General features: G+C 40.8%; 3 protein-coding genes across 3 annotated transcripts; all 3 read left to right on the forward strand.

Moving 5' to 3' along the window:
• Positions 1 to 242: 242 nt before the first annotated feature.
• Positions 243 to 8,050, forward strand: LOC128711960 (uncharacterized). Its single transcript, XM_053806851.1, has 3 exons — positions 243 to 261; positions 5,970 to 7,173; positions 7,240 to 8,050. The coding sequence occupies exons 1-3, from the start codon at positions 243 to 245 to the stop codon at positions 8,048 to 8,050; spliced, it is 2,034 nt and encodes a 677-aa protein (XP_053662826.1).
• Positions 8,051 to 11,210: 3,160 nt separating this feature from the next.
• Positions 11,211 to 12,897, forward strand: LOC128712652 (retinaldehyde-binding protein 1-like). The gene is made up of 3 exons (XM_053807540.1): positions 11,211 to 11,234; positions 11,779 to 12,570; positions 12,664 to 12,897. The coding sequence occupies exons 1-3, from the start codon at positions 11,211 to 11,213 to the stop codon at positions 12,895 to 12,897; spliced, it is 1,050 nt and encodes a 349-aa protein (XP_053663515.1).
• Positions 12,898 to 14,240: 1,343 nt separating this feature from the next.
• Positions 14,241 to 15,301, forward strand: LOC128714559 (clavesin-2-like). The gene is made up of 2 exons (XM_053809434.1): positions 14,241 to 14,972; positions 15,041 to 15,301. Exons 1-2 carry the CDS (start codon positions 14,241 to 14,243, stop codon positions 15,299 to 15,301), a joined length of 993 nt encoding a protein of 330 aa, XP_053665409.1.
• The last annotated feature ends 4,532 nt before the right edge of the window (positions 15,302 to 19,833 follow it).

Below are 19,833 nucleotides of genomic sequence, written 5' to 3' on the forward strand. Positions count from 1 at the left end.
TCAAAAACGTGGCATTGTAATAATACAATCTCACTACTAGTGCTACATCTTAAGGGCTGGACGTTTATGCGTGCTTTGGTGCTGTTCAAGAAAATCTTGCGAAGCAGACTCATACTGTTTAAAAACAGACAAAATAGGTTCTTCTTTTTACGGGGTGAACGGACCGGTGTCTAGTTTCGGGACGTGCCTCGTGTTCCGTAGTATACTCCACATTGCGTGTTCGTTAAACGGCGGCTGTTCGGATGGTAGTCGGCAAAAGCGGTAAGTGTGTGGGCAGAATTTCCCACCAATTTTCCTCGGGTGCTATGCATACCAGGGGGAAGCAGTACGGGAGAGATTTTTGAGGCCGGGGGTGGAAAATACTTTCCATTTCAACAAATTAGTTGACAACTGACAAGCATGCCACTCGACAAGGTGGAGCTCCATCACAGTCTCCAACTGTGTCTTTCGTTGGGGGAAGCGAATGGCCAGGTGACTTAATGGGCTATTGATTTACGCTTTTCGCATGCTGTGAGCTATTTTTCCATGGTTGAAAAGCTGTGATGATCCTTTATTTTACCGTCAAAGGTAATTGTTTTCTTTTTTTTTATTATGCTGAAGTCTAATACCTGATGCAGTATTTAAACATTTTATGATAGTTTTATTTTTTATTTTACTTTTAAACAATATTTTCTGACATTTTTGTTTTGAAAAAATTGACCAATATAACGACATGAGCATTAAATGTATCATTTATCATGTAAAAAAATGAAACCATGTGCAGCTTGCGATGGCAAAACCATTCGAGAATGGAATGCCAACAATGAAAGCAGCAGACAATAATTTCATTTTGGTGTCTTTTTTATCTTGGAATCATCTTTTATAACATAAGTTAACATTTCTCAACCTTAATTACAAGGCAGAGGAGATGATTGCGTCTTTTTAAAAACAATTTAAGGAAAGATTTAAGTTATTTGTAGTTTTTTTTAATAAAATCTTCTTCTTCTTCTTCTTCTTCTTCTTATTATTTTTCTTCTTCTTCTTCTTCTTTATCGGCACAATAACCTCAAGAGGTCTAGGCCAGTCATTTCTGGTTTTCTGAGACTGTATTTACCCGTAGCTGGATAGTCAGTCCTGTGGGACACGGGCGATTGTTCCGGATGGGTTTTTGATCCGGTTCGTTCGTGTGAAGACCGGCGCCGCTACCACCATGATATTTTCTTCTTGGAGCTGTGAAAGGGCACCTTATGCCGAATATATTCGACCGAAAATAGTTAGTTTGTGGTTAATGAATTAGAAATAATTGAGATTTGTTAATTATGAAAAATTATATTCATTATTGTTTCATTCGGATTTTAGTTAAATTTGTTAACTATGTAAAATATAATCATTATTATTTCATTCAGATTTCAAAATTACGTATATTCCCGTTCCATAGTATGCATGTTAGTTAAAAAAGCTTGTAAAGTTCGACGAATACTATCTTAGATACAGAGAGGGGCTTTCTTGCCTCTATCAGAGATACCGTCGATCTCCTCATGGCAGCGCAATTTTTAAGTGCGACGTTTTAACATACTGCTCGGACAGTAAATAGCTTTGCTCGAGATGTTCCAATCAGCACAATTAAGGTGTACATCTGAGAGGGGAATTTATGGACCAAGGTGATTGCTTTCGCGGTAGATGATTTCTCAGAGCACTGCCCGATGACCGGTACCGGTGGTTGGTGTGCGAATGGGTTGAAATAATATCGAACGTCGATATGGCGCCCTGCCGGAGGGCCGTTGTACTAAAAATAGTAACTCGATACACACGGTTCATACTGTCCATCTTCCAGCCGGATGCGATTGGACGTAAGCACTTAATCCAAGGTATGACCACTACTCCACTACGCGTCGATGCTATGTGGTTTTTTAGCTATTTGTATACCGTCGCTTGGTTACGTTCTGGTGCCGGTTGGGCGAAAGAATGGCCGGCAGAACAAATCCGACATTGAACAACAGTCCTAGTGCCGGAATGCACTCAGTGGCCACTTCCGAAGTAGATCAACGCCACCGTATAGATCTCGACAACTAGAGTTAATGTGCATTGTTAATTTATCTGATTTACAATAAAAGTAAACCATAAATGGCAGGCATTTCCAAGCAGGCCGTTACGCCAAAAAGAAACAGATGACCATCTAAATTGATGTCTAATATTCATAGTAAAGTTTCTAAAATGACGTGCTTAGAAAGAATATTCCACGTAACACGTAATAAAGTTTGTGGCATTTCGTGACATAAGCAAAATTTAAACTATATTGCGTCCGCAGAACAAATTGGCGTCAACAGATTGGCAAAAGGGTTCTCTCTTGTTCAATTTTTAAATATAAATATCTATTTATTGCGCATACAGGAAAATATTCACACACACACACACACACACACATGTTTAACGCGTCATATGAATATAACAGCACTATGGTGTACGGTTAGCGTAAAGCAATATACCGGAATGGTCGTAAATCGTCCGATCACCCTTGCCGATAGTAATTTTTAAAATGCTTTTTTCCTTCATCCTCGTCCGTACCGAAAAACAGCTGATCGATCGTGCCGATTAGCAATCTCATCTTCATCAATCATACTACTCTCAAAACTTCCAATCGAGTTCTAAACAAATAAAAAGTATGTGGCAAAACCTAATTTCACTACGATCAATCATTATTCCACGTGGAGAGGGATTAATTTTCTACCTACACGATCGAAGTCCCTCTGACCACTCACGCTGCTAAAGCAATAACAAACGAAGCAAAAGGAGAGCAAAGGACAACCTGTGTGTAGGACATCCTTGGTTTGGCAAATCGCTTGAAAAGTTTGAAAAATGATTACACCCCTCAGTCATGAACGCCGACAGACGATCTGCCGGGAATAAGGAAGTGTGCGCACAAGCGAAGAAAATAAACTTCAACAAGTGGATGATCTAATACGCGTCCCGTCAGCACTCGGCTGTAGGAAATCTGGCGTGAAAAGTGCTCGACTGGCCGAAACCCCGGCCGAAAAGGTGAAACAACCTGCTGCTTCACGTGGACCTGTGCAGGGGCCGGTTTTGGCAGGGGTTTTCCATTCGCACGTTGATGTTTATTTCGCCCAACCGCTTTTCTGCGTTCGCGTTCTCCTCAGGCGAAGACGGTAAGTCTTGGGGTACGACCGGGGAACCATTTTCGCGCATAACCTTACGCTGGTAGTCAAAATGCGTCATTCGCGTGAGGGGCACAGTATTTTTACTTTTTCGTTACAATGCCGGACTTGGAGACGCGAATTACCTGGTACGAGTTGTATACGGAACCTTAGAGCGTAGTTGATGATAGCGTAAATACGCTCAGCTGCACCTCTCCAGACTTATCGCGAAGATTGTATCGACCGTATCTCCCTTTTCCATTGCGGTTTCCCTCCTCCTTGTGGAGGCGATTGACGAACGAGAAAATGTTTACAAATCGAGGTTGGAACTGTTCCAAGAGCGTCGTCAGTTGACTGCAAAACCCGAGACCGTTTTCCGCCTGGTCAGCTGTTTCACCCGGTAGCAGAAACTGCTGGTCACCTTGATCGGTCGGTGTCGATGGTCAAGCTGCCGAAACGATGTAGCCCGTTTGAGCAGGGAATCGGCTGGAAAGCGTACGGTTTCACACTTCGTAGGCATTTGGGATGGTGATTTGCGAGGTTAATTAAGCTATAATCGCCTACGATCACAAATAAATTGGTCACCCTGTGAATTCACACTAACCAGATCTCGACCCCGATCATCACCATCATTGCCAATTATTGACCCGGATGGGAAGGTAATCTTAAGGCTTTTATTGCTATTTTTCTGTGGAATCGTTTCTGGCTTGTTTATCTAAGCAGAGTGTGAGAACGATCGTTATGGATTATGTGATAAATCAAAATTATACAAACGCTTGTCGATGCCGAACGCGTTATTGCATTTTTGAATCACTATTGACAGTTACGATGCGCAGATCACACGGATTTCCATCCACTCGATTGGGAGCGTTCACCTCGACCTTATTTTCCCAGTCCATTCGCAGGGTCGAAACAAATATACTTAAGCGCAAAGCAAACACTCCTTTGGCAGGTTTAACAGGAAGATTGATTGGTGAAAAATGCTAACCCATAAAATATGCTTCCCTGCGAACGAATGGTGGAATAAAAACAAACTCGTAATCGAATTTTCCTTTGCCCATTTTGCTTCGTCCCAGCACATCGTAGTAAACGTGTGATGCGTAGCAGTATTTGAACTTTTCTTGCGCTGCTCATAATGCGCATGTCACTTGGATTGTGTCCAACATGGCGTTGTTGGTTGCTAAGATCAATGGTCTAAGTTTCAAAACAAACAAACGTTGTGTACCACGCACGAAATCGACATGACGGGTGTTTGTGTTTCGGCGTTGTTCAGTATTACTTCTTGCACTAGAACATTGAAGCTAGGTAAAGCGGTGATTGTTGTTGATTTAATTACACGTTAAAATAGGAAGAACATGATTCAAATCTATGTAAAAGTCTATTCTATTACCCTGCTCGGCGGACTAATGCTTTTGAAAAGAAAATAAACGCGAGGAACTTCTAGTGTGAAACTTATTCTTACGAAGGGGAAACGTTTGTGGGTGTTCGCTTAGGTGGTTTTGTTGTGGTTTTTCCACGTAATCCCATTTTCGTATTTTTACGGAAAAAAGATTCAATAGAGGAACAATGTAGAAGAGGTGGAGTGTAAAGCTAATTTTAAACAACCACTTTTTGTACTATCGTAAAACAGATCGTAGTCCGGAAAATCGGAAACCACTAGACTAGCACGATTCGCTGTTCGAAAACGAAACATTCGTCGTGTCAAAAATTGCAGTTCATAAGTCTTGGCTCACGTCAAGGGAGGGAAAACAGTTTCCCTAATCAATAGGGAAAATCTAAATGGTAAGGTTTCATTTTCATTGGTGCATAATTAACATTTCCTTTCGGGAACAGCTAAATTGTGAAGTCTACAACTGAAACTAGAAGCAGATGCCAAACATAGAAAAATGACCATAATCCTGTTGTTCCTTTTCGATATAGATATCTCGATGAAAGAAAAAAAACTAGGTCTGACTGTGATGGTCGCAGGATGATTGCAGGATGTTTATTCTCACCTTTTTTATAGAAAAGTATGGTCATTTGAACAGGAATACAATTATATCGACGTTTTTTCACCATGCTCTACATACGTAGTGAAGGTCACCTTAATCTTTTCTGCCTTATTAACCACAAGCGTATGTCTACCGGATGAAAATTTTATGTTTTTCCGGTAGACAAACCAATGTAGGCACTTCCCTTCGCCTTGGAAAAATCATTACGCATATCACTTGTTAGGTTGCCTTCTCCCCGGATACTCCAATTCTCGATCTGCTAGACAAAGGTGTTCAATCGCATAAAAGAATGGAAGCAAGACAATTTCAATTTCAATTCATACACGAACATAAGCATATCTTAGTTTAATTTAAACTATCGAGAGGGAATATAGAGTTTATGTAAGCCTCTGAGTATGGACGGATGATCGTAGTGCAGCCACCCAGCCAGGAGGATACAGTCTCTACTCGAATAAAAAGAAGATGAAGAGCTCAAACTAGGCCTAGTGCATTCCGATAAAAACTAACCGAAGAGAGAAAAATCATAATAGAGAATATTAAAGCGAATGGGATATGTGAGAACTAATAGAGTTTAACGAGAGGTGGAAGTCAAGGAGCTGAGAAGAGAGGTCCATTGTCGTGTGTCGAGTAGGTAACAGTAGAGGAGGACTGGTAAGATGGGAGCGGGAGGGAACATAAAACGGGATTGACATGAACAAGAGCAAGGGACATCAGTACAATCGTGCAGGAAGACGGCGATAAAAGAGGATTACTATAATAATTATAAATAATGATGAGATATTTTCTATTTTTAAAATGGCTTGTTCAAATTAATTACGAATGTATCTTTTTGCCTTTTTCGTTCCAGACCCACTCACGATGGTGCAGGAACTTCCGTACAACGTACCTGAAGAGCTTTACAATCTTACCCAGTTGGCCGACGTGTCGATAGCAGCGGGTAAGCTAAGCACAGACGCCAACCGTTACAGCCCATCGGCATCGAACGAAGCATACTGTCTGAGCCAAGGCACGACCAAGCTGTACAGTCCGATCAAATACAACATCCTACGTCACTGTGACTCATCCGCACAAATGCTTACGAGCGCAATACCGCTAGCTACTGCTGACTTTACGTCCTCCTCTTATCACACGCTGAGACGCACCGAAACAGCACATGCAATCATCTACGAAGAGGTAGATAAGGGCTACGACACAAAGCAACACCCCTACCCTGCTGGAGAACCGATGGATTTGCATACACTATCGTCTTCCGATGACACACTGATGGTCGCCGTGCCGGCAAAAAAGAAATGGACCAAAAAGTGGGAAATAATCCATGGTCCGCTAAGCCCGAGCGGTCCGTTCGTTAACCAGCTGCAGCAACAACCAGACGAACCCGTGTACGTGGTTCGCTCGTTGCAGGTAGATCAACATGCAGTCACACATGTGTCGCCGTTGGTACCGAGCGAATCCGTGTCTGTAGGTGATAGTGATCGCTCCGGTCTTATCTATTACGCACCGACGATAAAGCGTGTAGAAGATGGAGATGATAGGAATTATCGGAAGAAAGGAGATAGTGACTTGCAGCTGTACACTATAATAGGATGTCCTGAGCTTCCACAACCCGTCAGTTGCTTCGGCAACGGCCAACATCAGGCAACATCGGTTACACATTCTTTCAGTGGTTCATCATCGTCGGAGGAATCACAGGATTCTGCACTAGTAGAAGGCTATTCTCATAAGGTGTTTGATCGAAAAAAATCACGCAAGATTCGTACGATATCGTCTAGAAGTAGTGGCAGTACGACGGGTGTCGCGCCGAGTGTGCTTGACACTGACGGTGCGTCTCAAGAAGTGATGATCGTGCCGTTGGAGGAATCTTTCGAATCAGTACCCCAAAGCAACAGTGAAATTGAAGAACTGCTGGATGCTAGTAACGATATTCATGATCATGGTGTCAAAAGCAGTGAGGAGACCACCACCTCTCGTCCGGAGGATGTTCACGTATGTCCTGAGTGTAACAAACGCTACTCGACTTCATCTAATTTGGCAAGACATCGTCAAACTCATCGGTAGGATAAAATATTTCATATCAATATTCATGCCTCCATTAAAATCGTACCTTTTCCAATTTGCAGCTCCCTGGAGGATCAGAAAGCACGACGATGTCCGTACTGCTCCAAAGTGTACGTATCGATGCCGGCGTACTCGATGCACGTAAGAACACACGATCAAGGCAGCAAGTGTCCTACCTGTGACAAGCGCTTTTCCCGGCCATGGTTACTGCAGGGTCACATTCGCACCCATACGGGCGAGAAACCGTTTAAATGTAATGTATGCAACAAAGCATTCGCCGACAAATCGAATCTGCGCGCGCACGTACAAACACACTCTAACACCAAGCCTTATCAATGTGGACGGTGTGGTAAAGCGTTCGCCCTTAAATCATACCTCTGCAAGCACGAAGATTCTTCCTGTCTGAAGAATGATAAGCCACATAAAGTACGTAAGCCCAGTGGCAGTAGTGGTCGCATTCGACGTAAACCATCCAGAGGTGATCACACAGAAGCGATCGGTACATCTGCAGCACCAGAGGAAAGATCGAGTAAAGCACCGGGAACTAGCACTGTAAACTCTGGTACAATGGGGCACCAGGTAATACAAACGTCCGATAATCGATATAACTACCCCTCCAATGTGCCCTTTAAGGATGTGCTGCGAGCTAAGATCCGTGAAGTAGTTGAGGACAATTGCAAACGTACGGCTCGACTTCGGGCGGCAACCAATGCCACACAAACGCCTAATCCTACCCGTGAGCCCACGCCGCAGAGCAATCGCATTAGTGTGATACGCATTGCTGGTTCTCCGGGAGGATACGCACTGGATGGGACAAAGACGGTTGCAAGCAGCAGTACCGAGTACCCGGAAAGCTATGCCGTTATTGCGTAGAGCGAAGCGAATAACTTCGTATTTCATATTTCGTGTTGATCTCCTGTGAAACTAAGTATTTTCCTGTTTTGTTTATGTGCCCAAATGACTTCGGTGACCTAATATGTAGTTGCAGATAAGAGAAGCAATATTTATGTAGGTACAATCAATTTTAAGTTAGCTTAAGCATTGGTGTACTATCATAAATGCTAGCGTGTAAGAATATTCAAACTCCTATAAGACTCCTTAGTGTTTAGGCGCCTTAGCGTTAGTGTATGGGATTAGCGTTTAAGCTAATTAGTTAAGCTATTTACAAAAATATTAAACACAGCTACAATCCAAAGCAGTAGGGTTAAGTTCACGGCATATCTTAAGCAAGTTCCAAAAAAATGGCTCTTGCGCATATGTTATGCATTTCGGACAAAATTCGTCGCAACCAAACGACCTCCAGTAATATTCCGGCTGTCGATTAGGCTAAGTTTAGTTAACTTAGTGTAGGGAAAGTACAACGTAATGTAAATTAACGTGTGTGTTTGCGTGTTTAGTTTAACACAACATAGATGTTTGATAACATTTTATGAACAGGACGAGAATGTTCTAGTCTGATTTTGGTTTACTTTTGAGCATTTTTTGCTTAGTTTTGCTGATTGCATATCTTCGCTTAAGGCTGAATAGATTCAATGCACAAGGCAATTCATAGTTTAGTTTCGCTAGGAATTGTTTTTCTTTTGCATAAGTTTAAATAATTCTTAAAAACAGGTAAAAATTATGTATTTTTCGTCACATCATCTACGCTACGTTCATTTCGACTTTTTATCACACTCCTAGAATTACATATTACACGCTGTTTTATTTTTACAGCGAAAGCTGAAGAGGTGGTGCTAGAAAGTAAGAAGGTGTATGTTTTGCAATAAACACTGCGTGTCGTTTAGTATTGCAGATGCTGGGAAAGCTGCAATAAATTTCATAGAGTAAGATAGGATTAAACCTTAAAGTAGGAGCTAATTTAGTAGGTTACGACAAATTTGGAATTTTATTTCAGAAATCTTCTACGCAAGTGATAGGACTGCTAGCAATATAAGATTTACAAGACATTTACATGATAAGTGAATAAAAGTTGTAAAGTTTGTAAAAAAAAGTTGTTAACATTTTGTTTTCATGAATTGTTGGATTGCTGAATCTTCATTGGCAGTTAAAAATTTGTGGAGTAATATTTTCTATTGATAGAATGCTTTCGTAATTAAATGGAAAAAAATATCGTTTAGCTTAGAGATCGACCTATCTATTGGTCTATCGAAAGTACGTTGGTACTTTCATAACCATCGTTCATGTGTACCAAACGCCAAACGCTAAAGATGTACTTAAACATTATGAACGCTTTTATGCGAAAGTGTTAGTTCACAAAGGCTTAATTAGCATAGTGATCACGACTCAGAACTCCGAACTTTTTGAAGAAGTGTCAAGGTTAAAGAGGGTTTAGGTCTTACCCGACCCTGCCATAGATCACTGGAGGAGATGGATTGGATAAAGATTAACGTTTTACCGAAGATCGCCAACCCGTTTTCAATGTTCAGAGGATGCGACTATTATTTTTTTATGGACACACTTCAAACCTTTAGTTTAATAATTTCTGGACCCAACACGCTAAGCCGTTGAATGCCGAGACAGCGAAATAGGTGAACCAAATACTATCATTTATTGAAGTCAAAATGGACTTGAACTATTTCAGTCTCGTATGATGCTTATGGTCACCGCCTCGTCGTATCATCCGTATTCGGGTGATGTGCTTTATATCAAGCCGCTTTAACCTTTGCCTATTGCCGCACGGTAAGTCGTTGGTTTTTTTATGCGGTTTTGAACGTGAAACTCACGACCAAACGGTTGTGTCTGAAGTGGTTTTTGGTAACGATTTATTGTGCTTCTTTATGCGATGCGAAATAGCAACATAAAGTAAGCAGCAATAAAAAGTCCGTACTATCTGTCATTAACAGCGCTGTTTGTTTGACGAATAACCTTGAGAAAATTTAATGGCTAAACGAAAATTAAAACAAACAAGATTCACAAAAAGATTTCTTCCTCAAAACCAAGCAATAAACATTAGATTAATTTAATTGCATTTGATAAACTACAACTGCTTAGACCAGAGATGTCAAACATGCGCATTGCGGACCGCATACGGCGCGCGACGATGTTTGTTGCGGCCCGCGATACCGCAGCTAAAACAAGACAAAACAAAGAAAACTGTATCTAGTGCACACGACTTGCACAGTTATAACGCATGAAAAAAAAATGTGTTTAGTTTGCCTGTTGACAATTTAAGAGAGAAACTAATTCTGTATGTAAAAAATACACTGCTAAAATGCACAATGGTGTTAATCTTCATCATGAATAAAGATAAATTAGACATGCTTTTGTTAGAATTCAAAATACGATTTCAAATTTTCGACGAATTTGTGATAAAATTAAGTATTTTCTGCTTACCCTATCACACAAATGCAAATGCTGTTCCTTATGAATATCAGCTCTAATTGTTTGATTTACCGAATGACTCAAATCTCAAAGAAGAATAAATACCTCCAACCGAATGATTCAATTGTAAAGAAATGAGCCGCAGAATTTTTGTTGTTGTTCGGAACTACATACGATTGTGAGCAACTTTTTTTCACAAATGAATCCTAATAAATCAAAACTACGATCACCAATAGCGAATGACTGTTTGAATGACGTATTGAAAGTGTGTAGTTCTCATGATATAACATCTAATATAAATGTTCTTGTACTAGGAAAGCGTCACCAATCATCAGGATCAACCAAAGTTGCTGTATTTCCCTTTAATTTTGATAGCCTGAAGGCAGAAAACAACTTTAACGTTTGCACGTTTGATAAAATATCAGTATATTCGTTGTTTTGAATTGTGTAAGTTGTTCTAATTTAAATGCTTAATGCACGTAACACACTGTTTGATAATATAGAATTCAAATGTTTTAAATAAAGTAGTATTGCACATTGAAGTTATTGCAAGTGTAAGAGTAATGTTTGTGTTGAATTAAAATTTGGAGTTAACTTTTTAAATTAAAGGAAGCTTGACATAAATCAATTTCTGCCCGCAAACCAGACTTAGGAAGAAATTTGGCTCCCGTGGTCAAACAAGTTTGACATCGCTGGCTTAGACGATGCTTAGATGTCAGGGTCTATTTCGCTCGCAGTGAGTTTAAACCGGTTCCAAGCGCACCTTCCACATGAGCGTTGGCAATGTTCGTTGGCGGTGATTTCAAGTACAGTCATTTTCCGATTAACGTGACACTCAAGTTATGCGAATTCGAGATACGCGAATCTCAAAAATTTTCTGTTCGTGTATGTGGAATTCAAATTTTCCCACAAAATACGTAGCGTTTAACAAAAAATATTGTTGGCAATATTTTACTGTAATTGTCGAAATAAACGAAGAAATATCAATTACGGATGTGCTTCGCAACGTGCAAAGTAACGTAACGATTCCTGAATACGAAATATAATATATAATAAAGACAATTGGACGCGAAGAATTCGCGTAACTCGGGAAATTACTGTACACATTGGCGCCTCATTGACTCACACAACGGCCGTAGCCAAACGCAAACAAGAACTAAGCGGGAATCAGCGAAGCAGAAAGTGTTTTGCGCTTGAGCATAGGCTGATACTCCACTGGTCCACTAGAAAGTGAAAGCGAATACAGTTCAATTACATCGCTCGTGCTGCAATTGCAATAGTCGAATGCACTTTTCCGTAACCAGTGTTTCAGTTTCCCATTGGCTGCCATGGCTACTGCCACGGATCAAAGCAAGCTGCTGTCGGTGGACAAGTGTCCTTCTCTGTACGAGGCAAACGATGTCGGTGTCATACTACCGGAAGTGCACCGTTTGATCGCACAACAGGAACTAGGCGAAACAGACGAGCGCCGGAAGGAGTCGTTGCGATTGTTTCGCGAATGGATTGCCACCCATCCGCACATACGCAGATGTCGCACGGACGCACTGTTTCTGTTGCGTTTTCTGCGTGCCCGGGCGTATAATTTGCAAGCGGCCCAGATTACTCTTGAACGCTATCTAACGATGCGTCAGCTGTTTCGAATATGGTATGAAAATCTGGATCCAGCCGATCGTTACATGCGTGAGTTGGTTGAGGATGTGCGGGGCTGCTTGCCGCTTGGGCTGGACAGTAAAGGCCGTATGGTGGCCTTGGTGAAAGTTCGCAGCTATGATGTGACACGTTTCAATTGCTACCATCTGGGCCGCCTGCAGCACCTGCTGTTGGAGGCGTTTTTTGACGACGTGGCAGTTCAGATTGCGGGTGGCGTCGCGATCGTGGACTGTGAAGGTGCTACCATGGGACACTTTGTATGCTTCAAACTTTCTGACATTAGAAATTTTATGGATTGTCTTGCTCATGCACTGCCGGTGCGCGTAAAAGAGGTGCACATTGTTCGTTTGCCCCGCATTGGCCAGGCCCTGGGGAATTTGGTGTTAAGCTTCGCGGCCGAAGAGCTACGCAAGCGTATTTTTGTGAGTGTGGAAGCCCTTCACGCAAGGTAAGGTAGGTAAAATTATTTTAACACGCACCCTTTCGTGTCTTTTTTGTTTTTGCATTATGTTTAGTTCCACGCCACCATGGATGATGTTTTGAAACACGTAGACCAGGACCTGTTGCCGGTCGAGTACGGAGGCAAGGCGTGTTCGGAAGAAATCACTGATAGTTTGAAACAACGGTTATCAGGCAAACGTGACACGCTGCTGCTGCTTGATCGTATGGAGATCGATGTAGAACCGTACACACACCTTTGGCGCCAAACGGACGAAAGTGACGTAGAGTTCGGAATGGAGATTGATTGACTAATCTGAGTAAAATCATGCAACCCGTATTGTAGTACTTAAAAAGCCAACACCAAAGTAAACGTTAGTTGAGTTGAGCTTGATTGATAGACGATCAGTTGCATAATGCAGAATGATTTAATACACGCGGTACGCCAGCACTACAGTGAATTAATTACAACAGGAATGTGAGGTAGCTGAAATAATTACACATAAGCAGCAGCATGATTGTATCGGACACGAGTTGAGTAACTGGCTTGTACTTCCTGATCATCCTTCTCTGGTGGATAATTTTATTAACTCATCCAGGTGCAGTTGATGACCTGGAACTACCTAAACCCGTCGTATCACGCAATGATAAGAATATAATGGAGGATATTACTTCTGTAACAATTAGACCTCATATTGTTGTTTAAATACTACTTCTAGTGAGATGTTATCGCATTCGGCTCGCCGACGGTTGAAAATTATTTAATCTCTAACACTATTCCGAATTTCATACCACGCATAAATAAAAAAACTTCAAACAAATAGAAGAAAGAGAGCTAAATTGCATACTACTCACTTTATAAAAGTTTCAAAATTCATCATTTCATGTATTTAATTACAATCACCTGTGATCTAATCAGAGCCCCTAAAAATATCCATCTTTCAGCGAGACTGACGTTGCTGTTGCATCTGTATAAATAAACGATAACAAGTTCTCAACAAGTAGCTTGTATTACATCTACAAGCGAGAAGTGTAAATGCCCTCTCCAGATATATTCGACTCTCTTTCTCTCAATCCAGATATAATATTTCAATCGTTTGTCTCTTTAATTTGATCTTAGTTTCTCCAACTAGAAAAGTTTCTCCAACGCCGTTTGCGTGTGGGAATGTTTGTCCATACGCATGCTAAATGCACGCGATCTCACTGCGATCGTACCAAGATCGATTAAAAGTTTCCCTTGAGACGTAATGCACACACAACAAGGGCTCAGATCAATCGCCGCTGCAATGTCAGTGTCTCGTGGCCTAGACAAGTGACCTAATAGAACCCGTTTCCAGGGAGGACGTGTGAGCGTGCATAAGCTCGAAGTAATAACATTGATCATTCTCTCATCAAAGTTCAAAGCTGAGGTTCGTTCTCCATCGTGCGCGTATCGCCGTGATCAGTAGAAATCTAACAAAGTTAGCAGAAGCGAGTATGATGCTGTTGCTGCCTTCTCTCTTTCTCTCGCATGGAGTTACTCATACATGAGCGAATGTAGCAGTAAAGGACAGACTAATGAATTTGGGATTGCAGACGCTGTACCGAACCGTGCTCGATGGAGCATGGGTTTTAGTGTCCGTTTAGAGCGCAAAGTGACTAGAACGCACAGAGGATGACATCCCAAGTAGCAGCAACTAACTATTCCATCGAAAAACGTCCGGCAAGTTACGATCAGTATGAGTTTACTTTGTCCGATCAGTACCGTAATATAGCGAAGGAGGAACTTCGGGAAGATGACGAGATCCGCGAGCAATCGTTAGGGCAAATGCGTGAATGGATTGCCAAACATCCGTACATCCGCAAGTGTCGCACGGATGCATCCTTTCTTCTACGTTTTCTGCGATTTCGGAAGTATTCAGTGCCGATGGCTTGTGAAGCTTTGGAGCGATATCTTGCGATGCGTGAAACGTTTCCTGCGTGGTTCAAAAAATTGGACTGCAATGATCCTGTGCTAAGAGAATTGCTCGAGGATGGTATGTTCGCAAAACTTGGCCAAGATTCGGATGGCCGTATGGTGATAATGTTGCGCGTCAAGCTGCTGAATCCAGACAAGTTCGGTCCAATGGAGCAGGGTCGTTTGGTGGCGCTGATAATCGAAACACTGTTGGAATGGGAAGAGTTACAGATCGGAGGATTCCGCGTGATGATCGATTTTACCGATACCGTCATGAAACACTATGGTTTGTGGGGCGTTACAGATATGAAGATCTTCATGGATGCGATCAACCGATCGTACCCGATTCGTTTCCGCGAGATTAATGGCGCGAAATTTCCGAAATTTGCCGCCTCGATCCTGAATTTGCTACTTACGTTCGCAAGCCCCAAGCTGAAGGAGAGAATCGTTGTATGTGCCCTGTTTGCAGATGCACAAGAGTTCCGATCTTATTTGTGTTTGGTTTGTTTTGTTCACAGTGTCACAATACGGTGTTGGAGATGAAGGGAAAATTGGAACCTTCACTACTACCAAAGTCGTACGGAGGAGATCTCGATACAGATGAGCTAGGGCGTAAGTTTATTAAACATCTAGAAAATCGTCGAAGTGTGATACTAGCGCTGGATGATATGGAAATCGATGTCGCACACTACTCATCGCTTTGGAATCAGTCAAATTTGGTGGAAAATGAGGTCGAGGGTGGTGTAGCTGGCAGTTTTCGGAAACTTAATGTCGACTAGATTGTTGTAATATAGCAATAAATATAAATTTATATTTCTACTGCTATTGAGGAAAATGTGTGTTTCTCCAGCATTTATGCGTGTTAAAGGTAAATAGTATAAGATACATTAATTGCTAGAGGGTGTTAAATTGGTCTTTATTAATTAACATAGTTATGAGGTTCCAGAATCATTAATCATCACCATACCACTCAACAGTTTTTAACATTACGATTCGGAAAATTGTCTGAAATGCTCTTTTCTGTAACAGTAATATTGCTGTTCTATTAGCACATTTCACATCGCCTACATTTATTGAATGTATCCAGTTAGTTTTTATTGCCTTAAGAGAGCCTTAAGTGCAAGAAAACTTCGTGCATCAATTTTGGTAATAAATTTTTTATTTTGTAGTGTGCAAAGTTTGCGAAACATCTATTAAAACCGAGAGCATTTAAACTTCAAAAATTCGAACTTTTTATTGAAAGAATTTGTGTTTAAATTGTAAAAAACAATCGTTAGAATATATTATTAATCAATTTTAGATGAAAATAAACATAATATGCATTGAGTTTTACCAGCAATTAACTTGATATTCCCGTAACTTTTCTACATTATTCTAAAGGTTACTTTCAAAATATCACTGTCATTTACTTGCACTCGGCGAATGGTTTAGCACTATATAATGGCTTGTTTCAACTTACTGTAAAACTGCTATCCGTAAACCGAAACAAAATCACCGTACAAGTATAACCTTCCAATTAAGATTGAAAGATCACTGGAATCAACCTCGCTCCTGGCATACATAATAGTTTCTAATGCATGACACGTATGGGACAAATTCGACCTCAATATATACATCATGATGTTTTTATGCGTACACTTTTATGTGTAATGAATCACATACATAATAGTCAATACACTAAGATAAAGCAGTAGAATTATTCTTCTGTAAAATAAAAAATCGCATTCATTACGTTTAGACGCATTTATGTAGGATTCTTTGTTGGTTAATTATCACACTCTAACTACTTCAAGTTTTTTGCAGTTTTTTTCACAAGGTTTCCTCCGCTTTTTGAGACGCTGATCCCACTGTTGTTTCGATCTTGCGTTTAATTCATGCACCTAGCTCATAGTTTCTTCGTTTCGTAGAGCGTTTCGTAGAGCATTGAAATTCAACGATTTGAAAACTCTTAGTCTCCTCAACATAGACGGATATTCCCATCTTCGCAAAATAGAAGAAAAAGAAGGCACATTGCTTTGGCGCAGGTCCTTTTATGATGAGTTCTTTGCTGATTTACCATACTATTTCTCGCATTATCATTTTGAAGAACTTCAGTCTATAGAGTACAGACTGCTTAACGATGGCGAGCTGTCCGTCATACGGACTACGGTTCAAACTATCGTTGTGCTTCTTATGCAATTTAATGCTTCTAGCCATTTTGATTTCTCCCTTTCTGATTGTACCTTTCGTGGTCGTCTTTCTTTATTTTCTGGTATTGTATTTTTAATGTTCCTTTTATTATTCCTCCTTTGTTCATCCTGTTGTTTTCAAATTCTTCTTTGTTTGTTTTGTTAGTGTTAAAATTTGTGCGCTTAGAAAATTTATATTTAATTTAATTTAATATATTTTTTTTAAATTTAAAGTTACTAGTCTTCATGAATACATCAAAATGGCATACATACAAAACATGTGTTTATGTACCCTGTATGCAATATACACTCATTTTCGGCTAAGCCGGTTCAAGGTTGTTGTTGTTTATTGTTCTTATAGAGACTTTGTGCTGGGCAGCTTCATTCGCCTCTTGCCGGTTCAATGTGCATCGGGATACGGGAAGAAAATGTTGGTAATCCACATAACCTCATTAATATCATTTCATATATTTTTTATTTTAACTAGTAAATCTCAAATTAATTTATTATTACAAAATTAAGGCTTTTCGTCGTATTGTCTAAAAAATTAAACTACGACAATTGTTGTTTATTATTTATTAATCTTATAGAGACTTTGTGCTGGCAGCTTCATTCGCCTCTTGCCGGTTTAATGTGCATCCTTAGGATAAGGGAAGGAAATGTTGGTAATCCACATAACCTCATTAATATCATTTCATATATTTTTTATTTTAACTAGTAAATCTCAAATTAATTTATTATTACAAAATTAAGGCTTTTCCTCGTATTGTCTAAAAAATTAAACTACGACAATTTTCAACGTCGTGAACGATGTAAAGTTGTGAGAATGAACGAAGTGACAACGGCCTACACAGAGCACGCGCTGCCAATTTTGCCATTCATGCCGCGTGTGAACCAGTTCGATGTGCGTTTAATAGCCGCATCGCTGTTTAAAATGTACCAGAGAGTGACCTACGTTTTTCAACTGCGTCCTAATAAGATCAAGACCACCGCAGAAAACCGGACACAAGCCAACAACATTGTGGAAGACCCAAAATATACGGAGCAGTACAGGGTTTGCATTCCTGGTAGTCTGGTAGAGGATACCGGCGTAATCGAAGATTTTGATTACCCGGAGGAAATCTGGTGAAGTTAGCGCTAGGAACATTTGAATCCCCTGATTCGTCCAAAATAAAAATTCTGGAAAAAAGCTCTACTGAGCAGCCAATGATGAGATAGCTGGTAAAACTTTTATCCAAACTTCCTCCATTCGGCCTACGTTTTGGGGCACGATATTTCCGCAGGCAATCATCCTTGAATATCTCCGGATACCCGTCGATCGGCCATACATACCAAAGGTGGCCACTTGATCAAAGTGCAACCGTGTTGGTCACACGGAAGCATATTGCACGCATAAAATGTGCTGTCGAATTTGTAGAGGGGCACATTCTACCGAGGAATGCAAAGCTCCGACCCAGAAATGCTCACATTGTTGGGACGAATGGCGTGAGGTAGTTTCGTGCATCGTCTATCGTAAACTGCCGAAAGAGCAAACTAAAACAATAACAGAGCGGACACGCGGCTCTAACAGTGAATTTCTGTAAGATGCAAACAACCCTTTTTCGTGTTGGCCAATGTTGATGCAACTAACGCGTCTAACCCGGTTGCACTGGGTCAAGGTACGGTTATGAGATCGTTTAAAGGATCGAAGCTACCGCACCAAATGATACAAAAAAGGTCCTTGAAAAATTAAAAATACTCTTGGCACCACAGCGTCACGTGGCAAAGTAAAATTGTTAACCTTTCGCCTGTCAATCCAACACGAAACTCTGATCTTTCTTTTCCTGATCCACAACTCCCCAGAAATCAGTCCAAGAAGAAGCGATAGGGCTAGGGCGAAGATCCCGGAAGAAAACTTGGCTTTCTCTAAGGAGCCCAAAAGATTCCCAAGGATACCTACCCCATCCTTAACCGAGATCCTTCAGACTCTCCTCATGGCCCTAAATCTCCCGCTAACCATTGCAACTGATCGCTTCTTGGACCCCTCCTTACCTAAAGGGAATGAACAAACAGTGGCAGCGCAATGACCGTGCTTAAGTAGGATTTGATTGACAGAGATACGGGTGGTGGTGCTATCACGTATTTGCCTCGTTAATCTTCGTCCCAAGGATGATGTACGTGTCAGCAGCTTATGTCAAGATCTGGATTGACTTATAGAAGATGACGCTAGATGGAAGACTAGACAAACTAGCCCATTTCCTTGGTACAGTTCCTTTGTGGAAGCAAAGGGCCCATTCAGTTTTCTATCCATCATCACCTGACATGTAACGATGGTCACAGTCATTCGTACTAATTTGTAGTTGAGCTTTCATCTTCTTGTTAATCTATTACTTGTGTGTAATACTGCAAAGCAAATAAAAAAAAAATGGATTAAAGGACCCACATAAAGCCCGTTAAATTTAAAAACAAAAATAATTTGGTAAGTTTGCCATGAATATCAAAAGAGCTCTTTAGGTCGTACAGTTTTACCCTGGCCATGCTATCGTATGCGGCCTTGAAATCGATGTCTGCCGAAACTATAACAATAGGCGACGGTAGACAAATATTGGTTCTTGGAAAAGGCAAATGCAAAGTTAACGGAGTAAATCAAAAAAGGCGGGGAAATAATAATAACGCTAAGCAACGTGAAGTACGCCCCGACCTAGCAGCGAATTTGATATCCGTACAAAAAATAACTGAAAAGCATTTTAAAGTTACTTTTGAAAAACACGGTGCAAAAATCATCAACCTACAAACCAACGAAAAAGCAGTGGTGAAGGAACGCGGCGGATTGTACGTGTTGGGACATGCAGAATCGGCGAATGCGGTGATTTAAAATTATCACACAGATAATTGTCAACATAATCTTCATCGAACGTTTGGACATCGAGACTGGCAAGCTATCGAATCAATGATCCAAGGTAACATGGTGACAGGGATAAAGTACAAAAAATGTGGTATAGTGCATGAATGCGAAACATGTTTAAACGGAAAATTTACAAGATTACCTTTTCATTCAAGGCAAGAACAAACATCCCCAAAAGTGTTAGATGTCATACATACAGACGGTTGTGGTCCACTAGAAATTGAAACACCAAGTGGCAACAAAAATATTATGAAAGTCA

The sequence above is a fragment of the Anopheles marshallii genome, chromosome 3 (assembly GCF_943734725.1).
Source record: "Anopheles marshallii chromosome 3, idAnoMarsDA_429_01, whole genome shotgun sequence".
Lineage (NCBI taxonomy): Eukaryota > Metazoa > Arthropoda > Insecta > Diptera > Culicidae > Anopheles > Anopheles marshallii.

Bases quoted from the DNA above. Each gene is read 5' to 3' on its own strand.
- LOC128711960 (XM_053806851.1), top strand. The intron at 7,174-7,239 runs GTAGGATAAAAT...TCCAATTTGCAG, and splicing joins AGACATCGTCAAACTCATCG to CTCCCTGGAGGATCAGAAAG.
- LOC128712652 (XM_053807540.1), top strand. From the start codon at position 11,211: ATGTCAGGGTCTATTTCGCTCGCA. The intron at 11,235-11,778 runs GTGAGTTTAAAC...CAATTGCAATAG, and splicing joins CAGGGTCTATTTCGCTCGCA to TCGAATGCACTTTTCCGTAA. The intron at 12,571-12,663 runs GTGAGTGTGGAA...CATTATGTTTAG, and splicing joins AGCTACGCAAGCGTATTTTT to TTCCACGCCACCATGGATGA.
- LOC128714559 (XM_053809434.1), top strand. From the start codon at position 14,241: ATGACATCCCAAGTAGCAGCAACTAACTATTCCATCGAAAAACGTCCG. The intron at 14,973-15,040 runs GTATGTGCCCTG...TTTTGTTCACAG, and splicing joins AGCTGAAGGAGAGAATCGTT to TGTCACAATACGGTGTTGGA.